Consider the following 23,006-nt stretch of genomic DNA (forward strand, 5'->3'; position numbering starts at 1 on the left):
GGATACATGTTTATCATAGAATATGTAGTATTTGTACTACATCTAGGACAAAAAGAAAGCTAAAAGAAATGAAAAAGGTATGATATTTTGTGTAACGAATATGAACATTATTAGCTTTAAGTACAATATTTAATGTAGCAATAGTCAAATTGTATGAAGATTAATTTAATGCATGTAAATAAACAAATTAAAATCAATAAATGAATGCTCTCTCCCCAGTTTCAGGCGATCCAGAACTAGGGGTGGGAGTATTCTATTCTATTTTACTGTAACACAAATAGTTTGGTAACTTTTTTTTTATCATGATGTGCAGTGTGTCACCAAGTACTTTTTCCCTGTTGTCCACTGTGATGGTCTGGTGCTGATCTGATAAAATTCTCTTGTAGGCTGAGATATTGCAGAAAGTCACAAGTTCATATTGAGATAAAACTAGGTGGCTGAATTATCTTCCAGAACCACTTCTTGTTTGCCACAAATGATCTTGCAAACAGATAAAGAACTTGAATAACCTGGATTTAGTTTCAAGACTGCATGGGGTTTGTTAGAAACTCTGACCATTGAAAGGCACGTATCCATACCAGATTCTGAGAAAGGATTATGCTGTTGTGTTCAGTTGAAGCACTCGGAGCAGCAGTATTTCACAGAAAAACGGTTAGAAACCCCAGTTTTAACGGAATTTAAAGCGAACGTTAGCAATTGTTACATACCGTATTCTCTATGAGATGAAATTCACCAATTATTTCACTATAGTCTGAAAATTAAACAAGCTGACACATTATTTAATTTTTTTAAATAATTACCTTGATATGTACAAAAATATTACATTCTTCATGTAATATGTAGAAATACGAAATATTACTAAGAATATTAAAAAAATATGTACAGTAGAAGTGCGCTATAGCGTGTACAGCATATAACGAGAACTCCGTTGTAGCGACGACTTTTTTCTGTCCCTTCAAAATTCCTATATTAAACTGTGTATCGTTCTTCGGTTACAGCGAGAACCCTATCACTGGCGCATCCGTTATTACGAGTGATTAAGCGCGCGCGATTTTTTCCGTTACCAATATTGATACACCACAGCGATGATATTGCATGCGATAGATTACCTTCGGCATCGTTTCCTCGCTATGTGCACTAGCGATTTATCTCGTCTACATTCGAAGGCGATGTCGGAGTCGATTAGTAATACCCGCCGACAGCTGTTCCGTAAAGAAAATTCGAAATGAAAGAGAACATATTTTCATAATAAATGCGTAAATAACTTGTCCGATAATGGTTAACTCGTTAAAAATTAAGGCTGACTAAACTACCGCTTAATTTTGAGGCTAAATACTGCAATTAAGTAAGAATGGGATAAACCTCGAGATATGGCAGAGTGCTTAATTGATTTCAGAGGTTAGTTTATATTTTGTCGCGTCTGGTTAAATTACGGAAAGGCTATTATGAAAATTTGTAGCGAGAAAGTTATAGTTTCTCTACTGGCGCTTGAAGTGTGTTTTCATCATACGTATAGTACGGTTAAGTTAGGATACGTGACGCTGTTTGAATAAGAAAACTGAAACGTTTGCAACGAAATGCGATCGATCATCTTCGGTACGGTATAGTTTTCTCACTTTGTGCATTTGTGATCTCTCTCGTTGACATTCAAAGGCGATGTTGGAGTTGATTAGTAACACCCATCGACTGCTGTTCTCTAAAGAAAATTCGAAATGAAAGAGGATAACACGTTTTCGTAATAAATGCGTAAATAACGTGGCTGATACCAGTTGTTAACTCGTTAAAAATAAAGACTGAAGTAAACGATATCTTCATTTTCATGTAATATACGGAAATTAAGTAAGAATGTGATACACCTTAAGATATGGCAGAGTACATCACTGATTTCAGAGGATATTTCATATCTTCTTGCGTCTAGTTACGGCTATTTACATGTAAATTTTTCGCGTGGAGGTTATTTCTCTACATGCGTTTCAAATATGTTTTCATGATAGGCTACATACACGGTTAGGTTAGGTGACGCTGTTTGAAGAAGAAAGCTGAGGTGTTTGCCACAGAAATATCTGGAGTGATACCGTATTTTTCCGAATCCAAGACTTTTTTTCTCAGAATCTCATGCAAAAACTCGAGGGTTGTTGCATTCGTGGCCTAACAGTAAGTTAATTGATACCACTGGCAACTACCGCGGTAACCACGCTGCTTCTTTTCACACGCGCACAGAACTCGTTGACAATAAACGACCGCCTTTTTACTACACATTGCTAGCCGCGACAATCGGTTGTGCAGTGCCTGTGTGTTTCTCAAACCTGCAGATTGGCATCAAAACATGCGACCCTTCGAATTCTTAGAAAAGCCATGGCTACTCAGTGGCAGAGTCATAACACGTCTATTGTACTTGACGCTTAGTAAAATTAAGGTTTATAGACAGCAGGAATATTTTCGTGATGGATAGTCGTATTGTAAAGATACGTGGAAAAGGTATTGCCGGCAAATTTTCAACGGGTTCTAGTCGATATTACGATGCTAATTTTAAGTTGATGTTTATTAAACACTCGAAAATGTAAAATAATTGTGCAGCCGCAAGAAAATATGGCATAGGCCTAACTAAAGCCAGTATTTGGCGTTAGCGTGAAGACAAAGAGCTAAAAAAAATGCGTACTGTACAAAAAATGCATTCAGTGGTCCGCAACAAGGACGCTTTAAAGAAGTCGAAGATGAAATAGTGAGGTATATGCATGAAAAACGCAAGGGTGGAAGGGCCATACCGTGGCGCAATAAACTCGTTCGTTGACTTTCAACGTTCGCGATTAGGCCTATACATCGCTAGCTGCTGAATTTGGCCCGACAAGCGAGACGTGCGTGTAGCGGTAGCCGGTTATATCTGACGCTGCGTAAAAATAACAGTTTTATAGACAGCAAGAATAATTTCCTGATGGATCGTTGTATTGTTGAGACGCATGGAATAGGTATTGCCGGAAAATTTTCAACGAGTTCTTTTCGGTATTATGATGCCAATGTTAAGTTAATGGTCCTTAAACCCACGAAAATCAAGTATAATTGTCCAGCCACAAAAAAAAATAGAAATACGGCGTGACGAAAGTCAATGTCCGGCGTCTAAAAATGCGTAGGCCTAATGTACAACAAGGCATTCATATGATTTTACAAACTTCTTTTTGAGCCTGATTTAAATTTTTTGAAGGAAAAATTGGGGTTCATCTTGGATTCGGAGAAATACGGTACTATATTTTTTTCAGAATGAAATTAAACCTACACTTTCACGTAGTATCGGATTACGAAAAATAACAAACAAGTAAGCCGTAGTGTGGATATCATCTGCGGAAACACAAGTTTTGAACAAACTGATTGGCGTTTCATAGCGATTTTAATGTGCATGAAGGGTTTTTTGACTTTTATACAAAATCGGATATAACGACAATCCGTTATAGCGAGTAAATTTTTCACTGTTATGAATTCTCGCTATAATGGACTTCTACTGTATATGAAACACAGGTATAAGCATATCAGTTCCACAATTTGCCAACATTTTTAATTTTCAAGTGTCTACACTTTGGAATATGTAATTATATAAGAATCCAAGCCGTAGTGATGATGAGTCAGGCTTATTATATGGGCGATTTCAGTGCAAATAAAACTGAGTACCGTATAATCTCGAATACCACCCGCCACTGAATAAGACCCACACCCTTATTTTGAAAGAACAAAATAAATAATAAAAAAGTGAAGTCAAAATTATTTACAATCTCTACTAACACATGTCAAATGATTAGAAAATACAAATAAAAGTAAACAAACATAGAACGATATCCAACGAGTTCATTCATCATCATCATCATCAGTACCAACTGCGGAACTTTCATCACCATCACCTTCCCACAAAATGTCATCGCTGCCATCCATAGCATTAGAAATGCTACATTTCCTGAGGCTCTTCCGTATGAAGTCTCCAGGGATACGATTCCATGCCGTCAAAATTCACGAACACAGCAGCTGAACTTCCGTGCGCTGAATGCGACCAGTTGGCATTAGTGTGTGATTATCAACTGCCATCCATTCTGTATAGAGCTGTTTCAAGGCTGCTTTAAATGGACGGTTCACACAGGCATCCAGCAGCTGTAGCATAGACGTCATCCCGCCTGGAATGACTGCTAAGTCGGTTTTCCCATCCTTGATATGTTTCTTCACAGCGTCTGTTGTGTGGCTGAGGTAACTGTTGAGAACAAGTAAGCTCTTTTGTCCCAATAATGCACTGGGGCAATGTTGCCAGACACATTTTACCCAGTCTTCCACAAGTGAACTGTCCATCTAGCCGGAGTTCTGAGATCTAATCTCATGTTTTAATCCGTATTGAAATCTGTTATTGTTCTGAGATCTGACGATAACACTAGCGGGTAGATTTTTAGGAAGCGCCTTTCGCTCGAGAGCAATGTACGGCGGCAATTTGGTTCCGTCAACGAGAATACATAACCTTACCATACACCGTTGTTCTTCATTACCACCTGTTCTAATGGTAACACTTTTCGCACCCTTAACATTCACAGTCCTGTCCACTGGCATTTCAAAGTAGACTGGGGTCTGATCTGCATTGTCAATTCGGGAAAGCAAATATGTATTTTCCTTCTGCAACCGAATTATGTGACGCTGAAACGACAATAACTCTCATCGTAGGCACCAAGAAGACACCGTGAAATTGAGGTACGCCTTAATACGCTCAACCCATTTCTTTTATAAAAATTACAAACCCATCCTTCGCGTGCCTTAAACCCTTCTGATGAAAGTTCCTTTGCGATCTCTAATGCCTTTATGTAACACATTTCGGTTGACGCACCATATCCCAATTCCCGCCTTTCTGTCACATATTTATAAAGTGTTTTTTTTTTCTTTCAATTTCTGGAAACTGTACACTCAGTCCACGAGAAGCTCTGCGATCACCACTACATGTTAATAGCACATTTTTCTTCTTCAATCGCGAATACAATATTCGTCAATATCGTATTCCTACCGGCTTCCCAAACAACTTTCAGTTTCCCACTCGCGGTAAAAGATCACAAATGCTTTGTGGAATTAATGTTGATACTCCGAGAACGTGCATGAGACTTACGCCAAGCGCGGAAGTAGCGAATACTGAGAGCGGAGAGATCATTGTTGCTAAGCCGCGCTGGCGGTGATGCCCGATTTACGCGCATTCAGAAAGATAAATTTCCCAAAATTTTAAGTAAGGCCCACACCCAATTTTGGAAGCGATATTTTCGAAAAAACAGTGTGGGTGGTATTCAAGATTATACGGTATATGAGAAGATGTGGGTAAATATGTGGAAGATATGGAAGCAAATAGGAATGAAAAGCATTTTTTGGACTTGTGTGCTAGTATGGGATTAGCTGTTGCATAAATCATTCTTCAAGAATAATGCTCTTCACAGTTACTCGTGAAAGGGTAGGGGCCCCTGATCCATAGTAGACTATATGATAATTGACTTTCAATTCATAAATGCTTTGGTAAGAAAGCTAACAGGAGCAATACATATGTATAGGGTACATGGTAACCACGCTCCTGCTTTTCACCCCCACCCCGCCTCTGTACCTCTGTGCTTCTATGTAACGTCACTGGATCTTGAGAAATAGTGAAGAGGGAATGAAATTCGATTAGCTTCTACGAAAACTTTTCTCAAATCCGCAGAATGGCATCAAAACTTGCAAGCCTTCGAATTCTTAGAAAGGCCACAGCTACTTGGTACAGACAGATCTTTTTTACTGTCTGTCAACATAAAATACAAAATTATCCAAAAGAAGATATCATACATGTAAGATAAAACATTTTGCAGTAAAATGTCGCTATAACAATGCCAGTATAAACATTGTTCCGAATTCCAAAATTATTTTCAGGGCCTTCGCCTTTTCCTGGTTAACAGTTTCTTTGCCTTCATTTGTTATTTTTTTAATTTTTACATTTTTGGTTGTTGCTGTCCTTACAACACCAGTGGAAAGTTAAGATCTCACAATAATGATAACTGTCTTGCAATTGTCACAAATAAGAATTCTACTTTTTTCTTGGTTTGAGGATTACATGTTTAATTACTACCTAGAAATATGTGAACTACTGTATATGCTCTTTTTACTTCACCTTCCAAGAAACATTATCTACAGTTACAATTTTTCTGCAGGTATTGTTCTAATGCTTTTTGGTGGAGTACCCAAAACTACTCTGGAAGGCACAACCCTGCGAGGCGACATAAACTGCTGTATAGTTGGAGACCCCAGTACAGCCAAGTCGCAACTATTGAAGCAGGTATGTTGTCTTGGAAATCGTAAGATACAATGGGCATTAGGAGAGATTTTGATTATAAACCTAAGAGGTTTTTCTCTCTTTTTATATTTATTTTTAGGTTGCAGATTTCAGCCCTCGTGCTGTGTACACATCTGGTAAAGCCTCGAGTGCTGCTGGTCTCACAGCAGCTGTGGTTAAAGATGAGGAATCTTTTGATTTTGTCATTGAAGCAGGAGCACTCATGCTTGCAGACAATGGTGTGTGCTGCATTGATGAGTTTGACAAGATGGAACCTCATGACCAGGTTGCCATTCATGAGGCTATGGAACAGCAAACAATTTCTATTGCTAAGGTTTGTATCTTTGGCAGTTAACTCAACTTGTTAGGTTTGTTATCACAAATTATTGTGGAGTAACAAATGATAAAATCTGAACAACAAAGGAAAGTACCATATTTACTGGCATAATTCTTGTCTTCACATAATTAACACACAAGGGCCGATGACCTTAGATGTTAGGTCCCTTTAAACAACAAGCATCATCATCATCATCATCAATTAACACACACAGAATGTTTTAGTTCCAAGTGGCAGATTTTTTTTTCATTTTTGACACTTCCCACTTTCTCTAAGCATTTACTATGCAGTAGTGCGAGTGTTGCAAAATGTAGGTGGCAGGTAGCACCCTTTCTATTTTGATACTTGGTATTTCCAGATTGTAGTGCTGGACTATTTCAGTGTGAGTGAGCACTGACTGTGTAAGTTAATCTTGTCTTGAACATTGTATGCTAGGCCTAGTGCTTTGTGTGTAGTCTGTGATCTCGTAGCTGTTAGTTACTAAATTCACAATGAGCAATTATGCAAGTAATACTGCATCAGTAGTAATATCAGTTACACCAAGATTCACGGGAATAGGGCAGTAGGCATAAATTTTCAGTGTCCGAGTGCAATGTGTGGTATTGGTGGGAACAGAAAAACTTACTTCAAGCTACAAACAAGTGTCATAGAGGATTTTGCAGCCCAAAAATGGGCTTCCTGAAGTAGGAGAGGACCGTGTGGAATATGTGATACCGTTGCATAAGGATGGATTTGCTGTTGGCTAATTTGTATTTATTTTACTTCAGGAGCTATTATCAGCTTGCAACAGGAAAAATATATTTCTGGTACCTGTAGACTACTTCAAACTCAGGTTGCTGTAGGATTATTCTTAGCAACTTATCAAACACATTCAATGTTATCACTTTTTTCCCAACAGTTTGTAATGGTTTGCCATGTTTAGTACTTGAACTCTCTTCTATTTCACAGTCTTGAACTCATCCTACAATACAAATAAAAGTGGTGGCTGGTTGAGGTATACCATCCTCTTATTGAGAATGATACGCTAAGTGGTTTAAATAGGTACCGTATTTCTCCAAATCCAAGACGACATTTTTCCTCAGAATCTCATGTGAAAAATTAAGGGTTGTCTTGCATTCGCGACCTAACAGTAATGAACACCACTGGCAGCTCCCATGGTAACCACGCTCCTGCTTTTCACCCCCACCCCACCTCTGTACCTCTGTGCTTCTATGTAACGTCACTGGATCTTGAGAAATAGTGAAGAGGGAATGAAATTCGATTAGCCTCTACGAAAACTTTTCTCAAATCCGCAGAATGGCATCAAAACTTGCAAGCCTTCGAATTCTTAGAAAGGCCACAGCTACTCGGTGGCAGAGTTATAACGTGTCTACTGTACCTGATGCTTAGTAAAATTAAGTTTAATAGACAGCAGGAATATTTTTGTGATGGATAATCGTATTTTAAGGATATGTGGAACAGGTATTGCAGGCAAATTTTCAATGGGTTCTCATCGATATTATGATGCCAATTTATTGTTAGTGGTTATTAAACATGCAGAAGTGAAGAATAATTGTGCAGCCATAAGAAACTATGGCATAGGCCTAACTGAGCCAATATTTGGCGTTAGCGTGAAGACAAAGATAATTTTAGAAAGGCGTACTGTACAAAAAATGTCCAGGAAAAACGCAAGGGAAGAATTGGCTATACAGCAGCACAATAAACTCGTTCATTGACCTTCAACGTTCGCGCCTTTATTAGGCCTGTACATCGCTAGCCGTTGAAGTTGGCCGAATCTGACAAGCGAGATGTGCATGTAGCGGCAGCCGGGTTACCTGGCGCTGAGTAAAAGCAACAGTTTTATAGGCATCAGGAATATTTTCCTGATGGATCATCGTTTTGTAGAGATATACATTAAGGAGTAATGGTAATCGTTTCCACCTATTCTATACTACAACAGTGTGACGTCATTAATACATCACATATTTATTCGATTTCAACGTAGGGACCGGTTTTGGCATTTGTATTTACCATCATCAGCCAAAGGAAAATTGTTACAGGGCTTTATACAAATCTATATTAACATAATTTTAAAATATATGTATATACAAATTCAACCATACTCTTAAACTATTTTGTATATTAAGTGTATACCATAAAACTTTTTATTGAAATTACTAGCATATTTCTTATGCAATATATTATAATTTGTTAACTCTGTACAGTCTTTTGGATATAAATAGTTAAAATATTATCAAGTCTTTGTAGTTGTTGCAAAATGCTGATTAAGCATCTATTTCAGTTAAAATCAATCTCTTAAAAAAAAATTTAGCTGCTTAGACCTTAAGGGCATACAGTTTTTCTTGGCCAGTTATACCTTCTAGTTACTAACATACATTAAAATAAATTCGCCTAATGTCATATTTGGAACATTACACATTTTGTACTTGGTATGGAGATTCATTGCAGTACAAGTCTTTGGTAAAATCTACCTCTAAAAAATTACAGCTGCTTCAGACATTAAGGGTATTCAGTGTTTCTTGGGCAGTTATACAATTTAGTTCTTATATACATTAAAGTAAATTTGGCTGATGTCATTTTGAAATATTAAAAATTTTTATGTTTGGTATGGAGGTCCATTGTGGTAAAGGTCTAGTGAAAAACAGTTCCTCATAAAAATAATGTTAGCGAACTATAAAAAGGGTTCACTCTGCCTTGGTAGATTGTGAAGTTAAATGACAATCCTTTGTAAATACAATGTGTTGAATAATATTGATGTGCGTTAATAGTCTATAGTTTGATTGTAGTGTCCTTAATTATGGATAGACTTGATAATAGTAGACCGGATTTCTTGAAAACATTAGTTCAAAGGATTTGAGATTCTAGAAATATCTCAATCCAAGACGGACCTAAAAGAAGGAATATATTACGTATTAGCGTAACAGAAACTGTTGACGTCAGCTCGTGCATCCTGAATCAGAACTTTGCTTGCGAGACAGTGTCTTATTAGTGGTAGTTGACACTTGCAGGTTCTTGTGTCTCAATTTTTATAAGTGACTAACATGGCAGCCCCACATCCGTCAGTTGAAGGTTGCCTGCATAAAGAGACTTAACATGCTTTCGTTTCTCAGTGACACTTTGTGGGAATTGGCTGTGCAGTGCTGCTACATTTTTACATGGCTTTGGTCCTTTCTCGGATTGACTATATTAGTGTGGCTTATGGTTCAGTATCAAGATCTTCCCTGAGCATTTAAGATAGTATTCACCATAGTGGAGTCTAGCAACTGGGGCTTTCAGTACTAGCTTGATTCCCAGCCTTCTTGTGGAATTGGGAGTTCCACCTTTATATACAAGGCTTCAGCTGTTACTCCTCATGTATGCTGCCAAAATTCATGAAATACTGCTAACATCCAAGCTATCAGTGCATTTTTAGTACCAGAGGTATCAAAACCAGTTGAATGCCACACGGCTGGTTGAGATTCAGATTGATAGCTTGTGTCGTGAGTTAAATGTGGCTGTCGTGGTTGTGTAGAGTGGACCCATAGTGAGGTAACTCCATGGCTAGTTCCGCGGCTGAATATACGGCTAGATCTACACCGTGGATCAAAGGCCTCTGTTCATTGGCAGTATTTCCAGGACTTCATTCATCAGTATCACAGGTAGTTCTAAAATGAGAGAAAATGTGGGATGCTCCTTCATCTCCGATAATATTAGCATGGAGATCTTGCTTCCTGGTGTCTGTAGCATGTATACTGCAGAGCTTTTCGTTGTCTTAGAAGCTCTGCAGTTTGTGCTTGGTGACAAAAGAGACCACTTTCTCATGAGTACAGACTCATTAAGTTCCCTGCAGTCTGTTGAGACCTGTTCCCCACAACACCCACTGGCATAGCAGATTCATGACCTCCAACTAGGTTGTGTGTTGCTGGCACCAGGATCACTTTTGCATGGCTCCCAAGTCACATTGAGTGCGGGAAATGAACTTGCAGATAAAGCTGTAAGCTTCTGTGAATGTGTGAAGATCTGTGAATGTACAGTGAAACCTTGATTCTCCGTTTTCCGAGGGACCATGAAAATAAAACGTACAATACGGGAAAACGGAAAATCCGGGAATGAATGAAAACCATCAACAATTTGGCTAAACATCACAAAAATGAAATATGTATAATTATAATCTTACAAAAACTCCTAAACCAAACCAAACTACAGCCCCAGTGGGACTTTCTGCCAAGCGACCGCTGCTCAGCTCGAAGGCCTGCAGATTACGAGGTGCGCATGGTCAGTGCGACGAATCCTCTCGGCCGATATTCCTGCCTTTGTAGATCGGGGTCGCCATCTCACCATTAGATAGCTCCACAATTAAAGGTAATCACATAGGCTGAGTGGACCTGAAACCAGACTTACATCCAGGTAAAATTGCCTGACCTGGTCGCAATCGAACCCGGGCCCTCTGGATGAGAGGCGGGCATGTTAGACCGCGAAAGTGCATTAATTACCGGTACGCGAGTTCAAAATCTCGATACTTTATATTCAATTTTACAGGAGAATCTTCGTCATTTTCCCGTGAAAACGTCTTTCAGTTCAGCAACTTTGATTACGCTAGCCAAACTCTTCGATAAATCTAACAACGCCAAGCCAAACGACAATCGACGAAAAGTAGTTTTTAATTCTTTCATCTAATAAAATAAAGCACATTAGATACAAAAGCACCCAAAATGATGGCAAAATCCGTTCATTTCTTAATCTTTCATTGTAATTTGGTCTCCGGTATACTGTTCGTAGTCAGTTTCTGGAAATCTCGTACCGCGCAAATTAGGCCTACATCGACTTTTAAAGGTTATGTTGAACTCAAAAACATGGTTTCGAATGTATGTATCGATTCTTAAAAGTTCTCGAATGCATTAAATTCAATTATGCGCGTCACAAATCCAATCAAATTGGAAAGATAAAAGAAATATCAAAACTTCAGAAATTACGGTTATTCATGACCTTGAGGTCATCTGGAAAGCGCGCTCACTGCTCATGTTGGTACGAGTTTGAAATGATACCAACCATTTAAAATGTAACGTGCGCAAATAAAACGACTGCGGTTTTTGGTATTTTAACACGAAAACGTAAAATTCCCAGTCTTACATTAGAACCTAAACAGTAATAGGCAATCCCAAGACCTCCCATGGCTTTCTTTTTTTTTTTAAATGTAAGGTGCAACGTCCGTTTTGGTCTCGCTAACATAATTATAGAGGATTTAGCATTGATACAAATACTGAATTTGTGTTAAGAAGGAGCAGTTTCGATTCCTGCCTGAAAGCCCAGTTACTCTGCAGTGCCCTGAGCAAAGTGTCGAAAACCTCTTCGGCAGTACGATCGAAAAAATGTCAAAATATAAACATCTAACCCTGGACATAATATGGACGTTTTATAAGTGCGAACATTTGACGAAACTCGTTCTGTCTTCAAGCAGAGCTGTCGAAATGCACCGTGTCTCCTTGCAATTGTTGTGGCCACTCTCTGCTTTATGATTTTCCGAGATTCTCTAAACAATAGCACCCGAATGCGATGCTAAGATGGTCCCTTATGAAAGTTCACCGCCGACTGCTTTTTCAGTACCGGTACAGTAGGCCCTACTTGCTTTAATTATCGCAGTGATCCATAAATATTCCATAGCTGTCCTTTCGTGAGATACAGTTTATTAAAAAACGATTGATAGAGGATTTAGCATTGATGGGACTGGAATTTCTGGACGGTTGATCCGGGAAATCGTTTCTTCGAGGAACGGATAATGCGGGACTTTTACAACGTGATTTAATTACGATGCTCACGGGACCGTGTAATTTGAACGCATATTCCGGGAAAACGTATTTTCCGGGAACGGATAATCGAGGTTCCACTGTACCAGCTAGGGTTGTTCTCAGCTATGCTGAACTATCTTGGCATCACCCAATTTAGAGTGGCTAGCTATTCAAACTCCCAAAAAGCTGAGAGCAATTAAGAAGACTACTCCTACGTGACGGTCCTCTTTCTGGCCTTCATGGATAGAGAGGTCGTAGTTTTGTGCAGGCTGAGGGTAGGTCATGGATGTTCTATGCACTCTTACCTCTTAAAGAGGGAAGACCCCTCCGAGTGTGTTCTTGCACTCCTAGGCCTTTCCTATCCCATGGTCGCCATAAGACCTATCTGTGTCGGTGCGACGTAAAGCAACTAGCAAAAAAAACCTGTGTTCTTGTGGTGCTTACTTCGCCGTGGTCCATATCCTTATAGAGTGCACCAATCTCTCTGGCCTAAGATGGTACCTCAGCCTGCAGGAGACACTCTAACTCATACTAGCTGATGATACAAACACTGCTGATGTCATCATTCATCAAACTCATACTAGCCTATGGCGCAAACACTGTTGATATCGTCATTCACTTTCTTTGTGAGTGTGCATTAATCAAGGCATATAAATTTCAATTGTTCTGTTACTTAGGGAACTTACGTTCCCTTTTGATGAGTTTGTGACCTTTGCGGCTTAATAAAATAAGTTTTGTTTTATTTTTAAATTCATTTTCAAATTCTTCTGTTGAATAAGTACTTTTATTTTACTGGAAACAATGCTTGTCATAGAAATGCATATAAATTTTTAATATTAGATATTCGTATCATTATATGAACCTTGATAGGTTGTTGTTGGTGTTATCAGATTATGTATTATGTCATTTTCTTCCTCAAGTTTTTGATTTTGAAAATCTGAATTTATTGCAACTGTGTGAACAGATGCTTGTTAATAACAACCATAATTCATCTTTCAGGCAGGAGTACGAGCTACTCTAAATGCCCGCACATCTATTTTGGCTGCAGCTAATCCAATCGGTGGGCGTTATGATCGTACCAAGTCATTACAGCAGAATATTGCCTTGTCTGCACCAATTATGTCTCGTTTTGATCTGTTTTTCATTCTTGTTGATGAATGCAATGAGGTAAGTATTCTTATCCACTGGCTTATACTGTGTGTACATTATAAAATCGCAACTCATGCATATCGTATAATAATACCATAAATACTTCAAGTTTACTTTGATTTTTACCCATTACAACATTTACCATTCTATTCTACAACATTGTCTCTCTCCTGTAAGTTTGGTTATGTTAATGACCTGGCAATAGTTACTTAGCTTTACCGAACGAGTTTGCTGTGCGGTTTGAGTCACATAGCTATGAGCATGCATTTGGGAGATTGTGGGTTCAAATTTCACTGTCAGCAGCCCTGACGATAGTTTTCTGTGGTTTCCTATTTTTGCACCAGACAAATGCTGGGGCTGTACCTTAATTAAGGTCACAGCCAGTAGCATCCTAATCTTCTTTCCCATCCTTGCATCACCAAAAACCTTTGATGTATTTTTGCGACATGAAATCACTAGCAAAAAATAATTACTCGGCATTCTTCTACCAAACAGGTTGAGAGTATTATTAAAGCAGATCTCTCTGCCTTGAATGAGAAAGTGATGTCCGAGACCATATAATCACAAAAACAAAATGTTATTTCTTTTAAGAATTGAAAGTCAAATCTTTCTTTAAAGGTCTCATGTGATTTGACACTGCTACCTTGCAACTCAGATCCAAGTTAGTCTTGAAGTTAGTCTTAACAGCATGTTATCTTTTGAGAAATGCCTGAACGATGGCACTGTTAAACTACAGACAAGGAACATGGTCATCCACAGACTCACTTGTTTAACATGGGAAGCTTCTGTGTCCACTCTGCAAACATCAGCGATGTCATTAGTATATTCTGCAGCAGAGTACCTCTCTTCAATGAGGCTGAACAGCCTCCTTGTTAAGAAGATCAACGCGGTTTTGAAATCAAGCCATGCTGTCAGTCATCATCATTGGTTTGCCCTTCCAGCAAGCCGGGTACGGTGTTTGAAAACGAGCGTCTTCCAATGTTGCCTATTCAAAAACATTTCGTTGTCCAAGACAGATTCCCAATTCCATCCTCTTCTCTCCACGTCTTCACTCTGTTGGTCCATCCATCTTCTTCTTGGTCTTCCAGCTGGTCTTCTACATGTTATTCTCTTTTCCAAATAAGCACATGGTAACCTTGTGCTATTCATTCGTTTAACATGCCCAAACCATTTAAGTCTAGATGACCTAAGTCTTTCCTCCATCGATTCATTTAGACCTAGGTTGGATCGGATCTCATCATGTTTCACATGCTTGAATCCTACTACAATCCTTTGATGTTAGTGTGCAGGTTTCCAGAGAATATGTAAGGATGGGAATGAAATATGACTTGTACAGTGTCATTTTTGTTTTTTGTAGCACCATTAAATCCACTCCTCTCTTTTGGTTACCTGTATTGAATCAATGTTGAGCCTCCAAAAATTTGATGCCTTCATAACCTGATAAGAGAGTACAGAAGAATATCCTCAAATACAGCTCCTTGTATCCATCAGGACATCACTGTAGGATTCATGCGCCTAAAATCCAGATTATAAGAAATGAACATTTTTAGCCCATATTCTCGAGCTTTACAAGTGTTATGGTACTTTTTAGGAGAATTCCACCTTTACAATACAAATTAATTTATTCCTTTCAGAATAACATTATCGTGGTACATATTTCATCCTCACTGGAAGACATCTTCGGTCATCAAAGTTCAAAAAACAAAAAGAGAACAAGGATGTATATTTCATACCTGCCAGCCCTTCTGATTTACCCAGAAACTTTCCGTTTTTTAACTTTTCTTCCGATTTTCCGATTTATTTTTAATTCTTCCTATTTTTGACCAATATAACCTCCAGTACGGTCAATAATCTTCACCTAGGATAAAGAACATTTCCTTGTGCTTGTGTAATTTACCCAACCTCATTTTCAAGCGTATTTATCTGATGCTGTATTTCGCGAGTGTATCGTCCGTCACCTTCGTGTATTGTGTTTCCTGCTCGCTACAGCATTGTGTGTGCTTAACGGCTTGGGATTTGGGACGGCAATCGTCCTACATGCAAGAGAAGGTAGCGCGCGCTAGCGACTCAGTTAATCGGGTCAAAAGAATGACTTTCTTATTGTGTGGTTCGCGTACTATTAACATTGTTTCTGTGCGTAATTTCGTTGGAGTTGTAGGCCACGTGATTTTTCTAGCAGTTCTGTGCTTTTCCCCGTGTCAGAGTCGTATGTTAATAATGTATGAGACATACCGATCTAGTTTTGCGTATTTCGATGCAATTTTGTTCATTCTTACTTTATAATTTTAACGACTTGAAAGCATTTCAGGAAGTTGTATTGGTGACACTTTCTGGTATTTCCTCTTCATGTTATGGCCAAAAAACTTAACAAATGTTATCTCCAAATGTTCAGAGATACCTATAAAATTAAATTTCCGTTCATTTTACCGTCTGATAAAGGAAACTATTATACATTTTGTTGTGTGTGTTGGTGTGACATAAATATTGTTATTCGTATACAAGTGGCATAAATGAGAATGATTAGGTACATTCTCTTGTAATCATTTTTATGTTTTCTTAGTGTAAGATTTTAAATTTAATGGTCAATTCGCCTTGTAACTGTAGGCCTTTTTTCAAGACCGTGGCTCATTATACGCGTTTTTAGCCCATATTCTCGAGCTTTACAAGTGTTATGGTACTTTTTAGGAGATTAAAAAATCTTCCTATTTTTCATTTCTAAAATATTTAAACTTTGAAGGACATCGTTTAAATCTTGGTATTTGGTTCTGTCTATGTAATCCGATCAAAATTTGTCACTATTAAAATATCATTGCATATCACACATGTATCTTGAATTAAAACTATGGAGTCTATTGAGAAAACACCCTTATAAAAACATACAACTTCCATAACACACATTTTACATGTATGAGAATACATTGTGGTGTTAAGTTGAGATTCTGTCATTAATGGACTGTAGTTAATTCAGATCTTTAAAGGATCTTATTGTTGTATATAATAACACATAAATTATAAGTTAATTTTGTTTAAAATATTAAGGTGTTTTTTACAATTGTCTGTAAGCAAGTCTGAAATAAAAGAAGTTCAACACTCTGCTGAAGGCTGTAGTTCCTATTACCGTATTTACGCAAATAATCCCCGCATATATATATTTTTTAAATTCGAGGCACGAAATTGGGGTGCAGGTTTTATTTGCGTCAAGGTTGCCAACACGCTCGTGGCTCATCTAGTTTTCAATGCTGAGTGTACAGTTATGCTTTTTGCAACCGTAGATGGAAGAAAACTGTCCCTATATGTCATATTTAAACAGAAAACAATTCAGACTTTTAATTCTAAAGTGACTTTACATTAAAAAAAAAAAAAAGTACCATATTTTACAGAGTAATTTAAATTCAAAATTTCTCCACGTCACGATATAATGCGTCTTCCGGAATGTGCAGGGGTACCTTTCTGCACTTTCACTCACTTCGGTGTGTTTCACAGTTGAAAATGTGCGGCTCCATGGCTAAATGGTTACCGTGTTGGCCTTTTGTCACAGGGGTCCTGGGTTCGATTCCCGGCAGGGTCGGGAATTTTAACCATAACTGGTTAATTTCTCCGGCATGGGGGTTGGGTGTCTGTGTCGTCTGCATCATCATTTCATCCTCATCATGACTCTCAGGTCGCCCGAGGGCGTCAAATAGGAAGACCTGCACCTGGCGAGCCGAACATGTCCTCAGACACTCCCGGCAATAAAAGCCATACGCCATTTCATTTCACAGTTGAAAATAGAGTGAAATCGTAATTCTTTTGTATTCAGCATTTTAAGGAAAGCCACAATATCACGTAGCAGGCAATACGCGGAAAAGCAGAATCTGCAAAAATTGGTGACGGTTGGCATTTCTGAATTACAAGATGGCTGTTAATTCGAAATCACATAATTGGAAGTCCGATTTCTGTATTACAAAGACTTCAAATTAACGAGGTTTTACTGTATCGCAAAACTAACATAAGATTTTGCCGGTGTGTCTATTTCAAGTGTTTACATTGCATGAAAAGAATTATCCACCATCCGTCGTGTTACTGTCCAGTAAAAAGAGACCATGTGTGAGATGTGTTTTAGGCCCGTATTCACCAACGTCGGTAACTTTTGCTGTTATCTTAGATTTTCAAAACTCAGATATGTCATTATTTCGGTTAACGCTCACTTCCGTATTCACCACAGAATTTATTATCTCGGTTTACCAGAACTAAGTTTTTGTTTCAATCTCAGTTTGAACCACATTTTTTCATACTGGCGTACAGAAAAAGAATGACTGCGTGCTGCCGCCACTATCGAATTGTAAACAAGTTTTTGATTCCATTCGGGGTTTGCAAATAATTTGCGTAAATTATGTCCGCTATTGAGCAGAGACGGAGAAAGAAGCCTAATATGACTTTCCAAGAGAGTGAATTGTTATTGAACTTGGTGGCAGAAAGCATTAACAAAGGGAATAAGAAAAACCAATTATAGCCTACACATTGTACGTCACTCAAAAAGTAAGTCAGTATTCCTTCATTCATTAGAAGTCGTGTACCGTACAAGATATTAGCTATAATCGAGAATTCATTTTAGGTCTACCTATGTGTTGGGAATTCCAGGTTATGTTCGGAAGCTTTAGATAACCTAAAATGTGTCTGAAAATCAGAGTTGTCGTAGTCCTGGAAATATGTCGCACGTTCTTGTATCCATCTAGGGCGTTTATTAATTGCATAATCTTGATCATATTACTCGTCGCTGTGATTTTATCTTTCAACTAGCTGATGAACCCGTGCTTCGCTACGGGATTCTCAGAAAGACAGTCTTTGTGGTTTTCCTAATGACAGTTGACTTAAGCCATTATTAAAACGTCAGTAAGAATGTAGCAATTAAAAGCAATGTTATCATATAAAATACTCGCTCAAATGAAAAAAACGGACATTTTCTCACTTTTAACGAACAGTACTACGATTACAAGTGATGAAAATCATTTTTCGTCCGTATTGAAAGTTTCATAAACCGTATATAGGATAATATTTTTTTTGTTTATTTCCACCTATTCAATACATTACAAGATGTTGGCATTTACTTTAAAACATTATTCAGATGAGACATGTTTCGCCTCCTACTGTGAGGCATCCTCAGTCATTATCAAAAACCTTATTATTTTACCAGGCATCTGGTTAAAGATATTCAAAAATGTGTTTGATGATTATAAGAGAGGTAAGATTTACGTTTGTTATAAACATGTTCATGAAGTAACTAAATATCTAATATATTGATAAAAACATATGTAGTTCTTTGTTGAATAGGACTTGTTTGATTGTACTATAGTAAAAGAAGGTGGCTTGAAGCCGTAGTCATTAATAGATGTCTAATACATAGTGGAAGGCATAAAATATCAGTTCTATGAGAATATACATTACATTCAATTGATACTAAAAACTAGTGGATTCATAGGTAGTACATATAAAATGTTCAATGAAATAACTAAAGATCTAATAAAATGTTAAACACATATGTAGTTCTTTGTTGATTAGGACGTCGTATGATTGTACGGCTTAAAGCCGTTTTTTGATAATGACTGAGGTTGCCTCACAGTAGGAGGCGAAACATGTCTCATCTGAATAATGTTTTAAAGTAAATGCCAACATCTTGTAATGTATTGAATAGGTGGAAATAAACAAAAAATATTATCCTATATACAGTTCAGTACTACGATGCCGATCTAACTGTCCAAAGTTCCAGTGCTGGAATGACCAGGCTGCAGACAGCCGTGAACACTCCTCTGCCATTGTTCTGTTAAATATACACACTGCTCATTCCAATCAGTGCCTCAGAGTAGGGCTTGAATTGCTCGAATGCTATGATGAACCAGTTTGTTACGTACCAGTAGTATCAGAACATTTATGAACCAGAGGAATGGCATGCTTAAGAAGAAAGCTATCTGACTCCCCAGCTACTTCCAGCCAATATTCAGGCAGGCTGTTGTACTCGGTACGACAGGGCGGGTTGGCCGTGCAGTTAGGGGCGCGCAGCTAAGCGTTTGCATCCAGGAGGTGGTGGGTTCGAAAACCACTGTCGACAGCCCTGAATATGGTTTTCCGTGGTCTCCCATTTTCACACCAGACTGTACCGTAAATAACGCCAAGGCCGCTTCCTTTCCACTCCTAACCCTTTCCTATCCCATCATCGCCATAATACCTATCTGTGTCGGTGCGACGCAAAGCAAATTTTAAAAAAATACCCGGTATCTATAGGATATGACTGGTAACAGAAGACACAAAGCACATCGCAACAAACAATGGTCAATGTAATGTTATTGTTATGAGCTTTCTGTATTGTAGGCCTTCACATTTAGTTTTCTTTCGACTCTGTGATATTAGGGCGTCTTACGAAATTATTTATAGCGTAGACTGTAGTTCCTTATTCCCCAACTTTACATAAGGATTTTCATGAAATTCTGTTTACCTATTTTCTTGTGACTTGGCACTGATATGGACTTAGCAACAAAAATCCAAATTCATGAATATCTCTTTATCATAGGCGGTACGGTAAAAATGTATAAGACATAAATGATACATAACTATGTAGTATTTATCGATAGGACCACTAATAACACAAATATTTGAGAATTAAATTTTAGGCCTTCCCCTAAACTACCACTTCCTTCAGAATGAATAAGCTTATTTATATCCTAGATTATAGCGACTTATTTCCCGACTTTGCATACCGATTTTCATTAAGATAGGACCACTAATAACATAAATATTTGAGAATTAAATTTTAGGCCTTCCCCTAAACTACTATTTCTATCAGCGTGAATAAGATTATTTATGGCCTAGATTGTAGCGACTTATTCCCGGACACTACATACCAATTTCCATTAAATTCTCTTCAGCCGTTCTCTCGTGATGTGTGTACATATATACAGACAGAAATTACAGAAAATTAAAAAGTGCATTTCTTTGTTACTATGGACATGACCGATACAGAAATACCATCCTTTTTAAATTCTGAGCAATGTACAGACAAAACTCTTATTTTATATATATAGATTACATATTCCAGCCGCCTACAGGCGTTAGACGTGGTGTGTGACGAACTTGTAATTTAGGAGAGGATTCTAGTGATGCAAGAGACAATGAATCTTCCCATCTACAGGGAATCGAGCCTATTGCAAGTTCAGATTAATGAAATACCTGTCACGTAAGTAGACCTACTTGCTCATTTTCATGGAAAATATATTTCATAGCAGTGATATTTGCGTAAAGACCACGTGGACCTCGCGGAGTGATACGAAATATTTGTTTATGCCTAAGTTACTCTTCCGATGAAAGGAATTTTAGTTCATTTCATTTTTTTCAAAATGTGCCTTTCTAAAATGAGGGTGCGGTGATTATTCGGGTAAATACAGTAGATTGGACTCTTCCTGAGGGGGAACTTCTCTTAAAAGTTTTGCAAGCTGAATGCCAGGCTTGGTTTTGTAAAGATGTTAAGTAGAAGTAATATGTGAAAGGAAGAAGCAATATTTTTAAAAGATTCAACAAAATCCTGTTAATAATGTAATACTGAGAAAATTGAAGGTGTCTGAGTACTTATATCCTCATTGGTCTTACATTAGCCTGGTCAGCTTGTGTGCTGCCTTGAGTTGAACTGTGGATGTTCACTTCTTCCTTTCACAGACTACTTCTATTTAACACCTTAACAAAACTAAGCCCAGCATTCAGCTTGCAAAACTTTTAAGAGAAATTCCCAGTTAGGAACAGTCCTTCTAATAGGAACCATAGCTAGAGGCACCCGTTTGTGTTGAAATTTTTTGCCTAATTTCGTCATTTCTTAACAGTTATTTCTGTATAATTTTAGCTACTTTTATTTTATTTTGTCAATTTCGCTAAATTTTATTTCCACTTTTCAGCTATAAAAGGTAAACCAGTAACTTAGTTGATTGCAAATTTGCAGTATAACGACGATGTATTTTTTGCATAAGTTTATAAATACACGAGTTACACTTCTGCTTAAAACAAATACAGTATTTCGCATTACATCAAAACATGGAAGTTTAAAAAAATTGTATCAGCTGTCACTAACAAGTATGGCCTAGCCTTAAGTATATAATTTACATATCAGTCTGAAAAAGACGGAGATACCATGAGTTCCATATTACTGGGGGTCGGAGCTGTTCTCCTGTCAGACATTACATTACAATACGTTGTGAATGCCCTCTCACTATCAACATTACTGACAGGGATCCATAAAGCCTTCACTGCAGCTTATAGAAAATGCTCATATTCTGGTTTCAGGGAAAGAAGAAAGGCAATCACATCCATATCTCTACCTGTTCTTCATAAACTAGATCCCTGAACACAGTGTATGGTTCAAGGTATTCTGATGTTGAAAGTTCTCGTAAGATGGGAATTTGCTTTATTAGACGAGAGAGTTTATCATTTTCTAAATCCCTTACATTATGCTTCTTGGATCAAACAGTTTACCAAGAGAAGAAATGATAAAGTTTCCTGTGTCAAACTCTATTAATTGGTTCAGCTTTTTCAGGCTTGCTCTACCTAGAGATTGAAACAAAGATGTTAATTGTGTCTGCATTGGTTTTGGTAGTTTGGAAAGTTTATCCGAGGTTGTCTAAAAAAAAAAATGCATCCTCTAGTAATTTAAAGCCCTTTGAAAGATCACTAAGCTTAGACTTAAGTACATGAATTAAAGGCATGTTGGAACTCTCTAATGTGAGCAGCAAGTTTCAAAATGTTGAGCAATGCTCAACAAGAAAAATAGCTAGGTAATGAATTTTTGTTACTTCATTTGGGGTCAAGGCTTTGAAATAGTTCACAGCAACACTCTCGTCTTCAATAGTTTCAATGAAGTGTATTACATCATGAAGATATTCTCCAAGGAACTCAACACTTTTAAACCACGAGTTCCACCTGGTGATCAGAGGAATAGGGAAGAGTTTAGCTTTAGGGGGTTCGTCTTCATATTTCTGCTTGTATGCATGCTTTCTCTTTCGTGTATTAAGGAAGATGTGTTTTGCCTGTACAACACATTGGTTCAAAGCACTAAGTTCCATGGCCCACACACTGCCCACCAAATTCAGTTTATGAGCCCAGCACTGCGTGTGTACCAACCCTTCTGAAACTAGAACCCTAATTGCGTTTATACACCTGCCCATGTAACGTGCTGAATCTGAAGTCATAAAAACTACATTCTGGTGCCGAATTTCAAGTTCGTGAATTACACTCATAATTGCTTGTGAACATTCTGTAGCATTAGCATTTGCAATAACTTTCACTCCCCCAATCAACAAATTAATTTAAAAACCACCTAATCGATTAGGTGGTTTTTAAATTTGTTGATTGTACTCATCGATACGGTCATGAAGTGGATGGCTCACAATATTTCACTCCCCCTACAAATAACTTCTGAACTTTACTATCACCACAACTA

The 23,006-nt window shown here is 37.9% G+C and overlaps 1 protein-coding gene across 1 annotated transcript in view; it reads left to right on the top strand.

Annotated features, from left to right (window-relative positions):
- Positions 1 to 23,006, top strand: part of Mcm6 (minichromosome maintenance 6) — a 121,355-nt gene that overhangs the window by 44,992 nt on the left and 53,357 nt on the right. Inside the window, exons 7-9 of the mRNA XM_067137224.2 lie at positions 6,180 to 6,304; positions 6,402 to 6,635; positions 13,403 to 13,570. Coding sequence (XP_066993325.2) covers positions 6,180 to 6,304; positions 6,402 to 6,635; positions 13,403 to 13,570 — 527 coding nt within the window. The remainder of the gene's footprint in view (positions 1 to 6,179; positions 6,305 to 6,401; positions 6,636 to 13,402; positions 13,571 to 23,006) is intronic.

This window comes from Anabrus simplex, chromosome 1 (genome assembly GCF_040414725.1).
Source record: "Anabrus simplex isolate iqAnaSimp1 chromosome 1, ASM4041472v1, whole genome shotgun sequence".
NCBI lineage: Eukaryota > Metazoa > Arthropoda > Insecta > Orthoptera > Tettigoniidae > Anabrus > Anabrus simplex.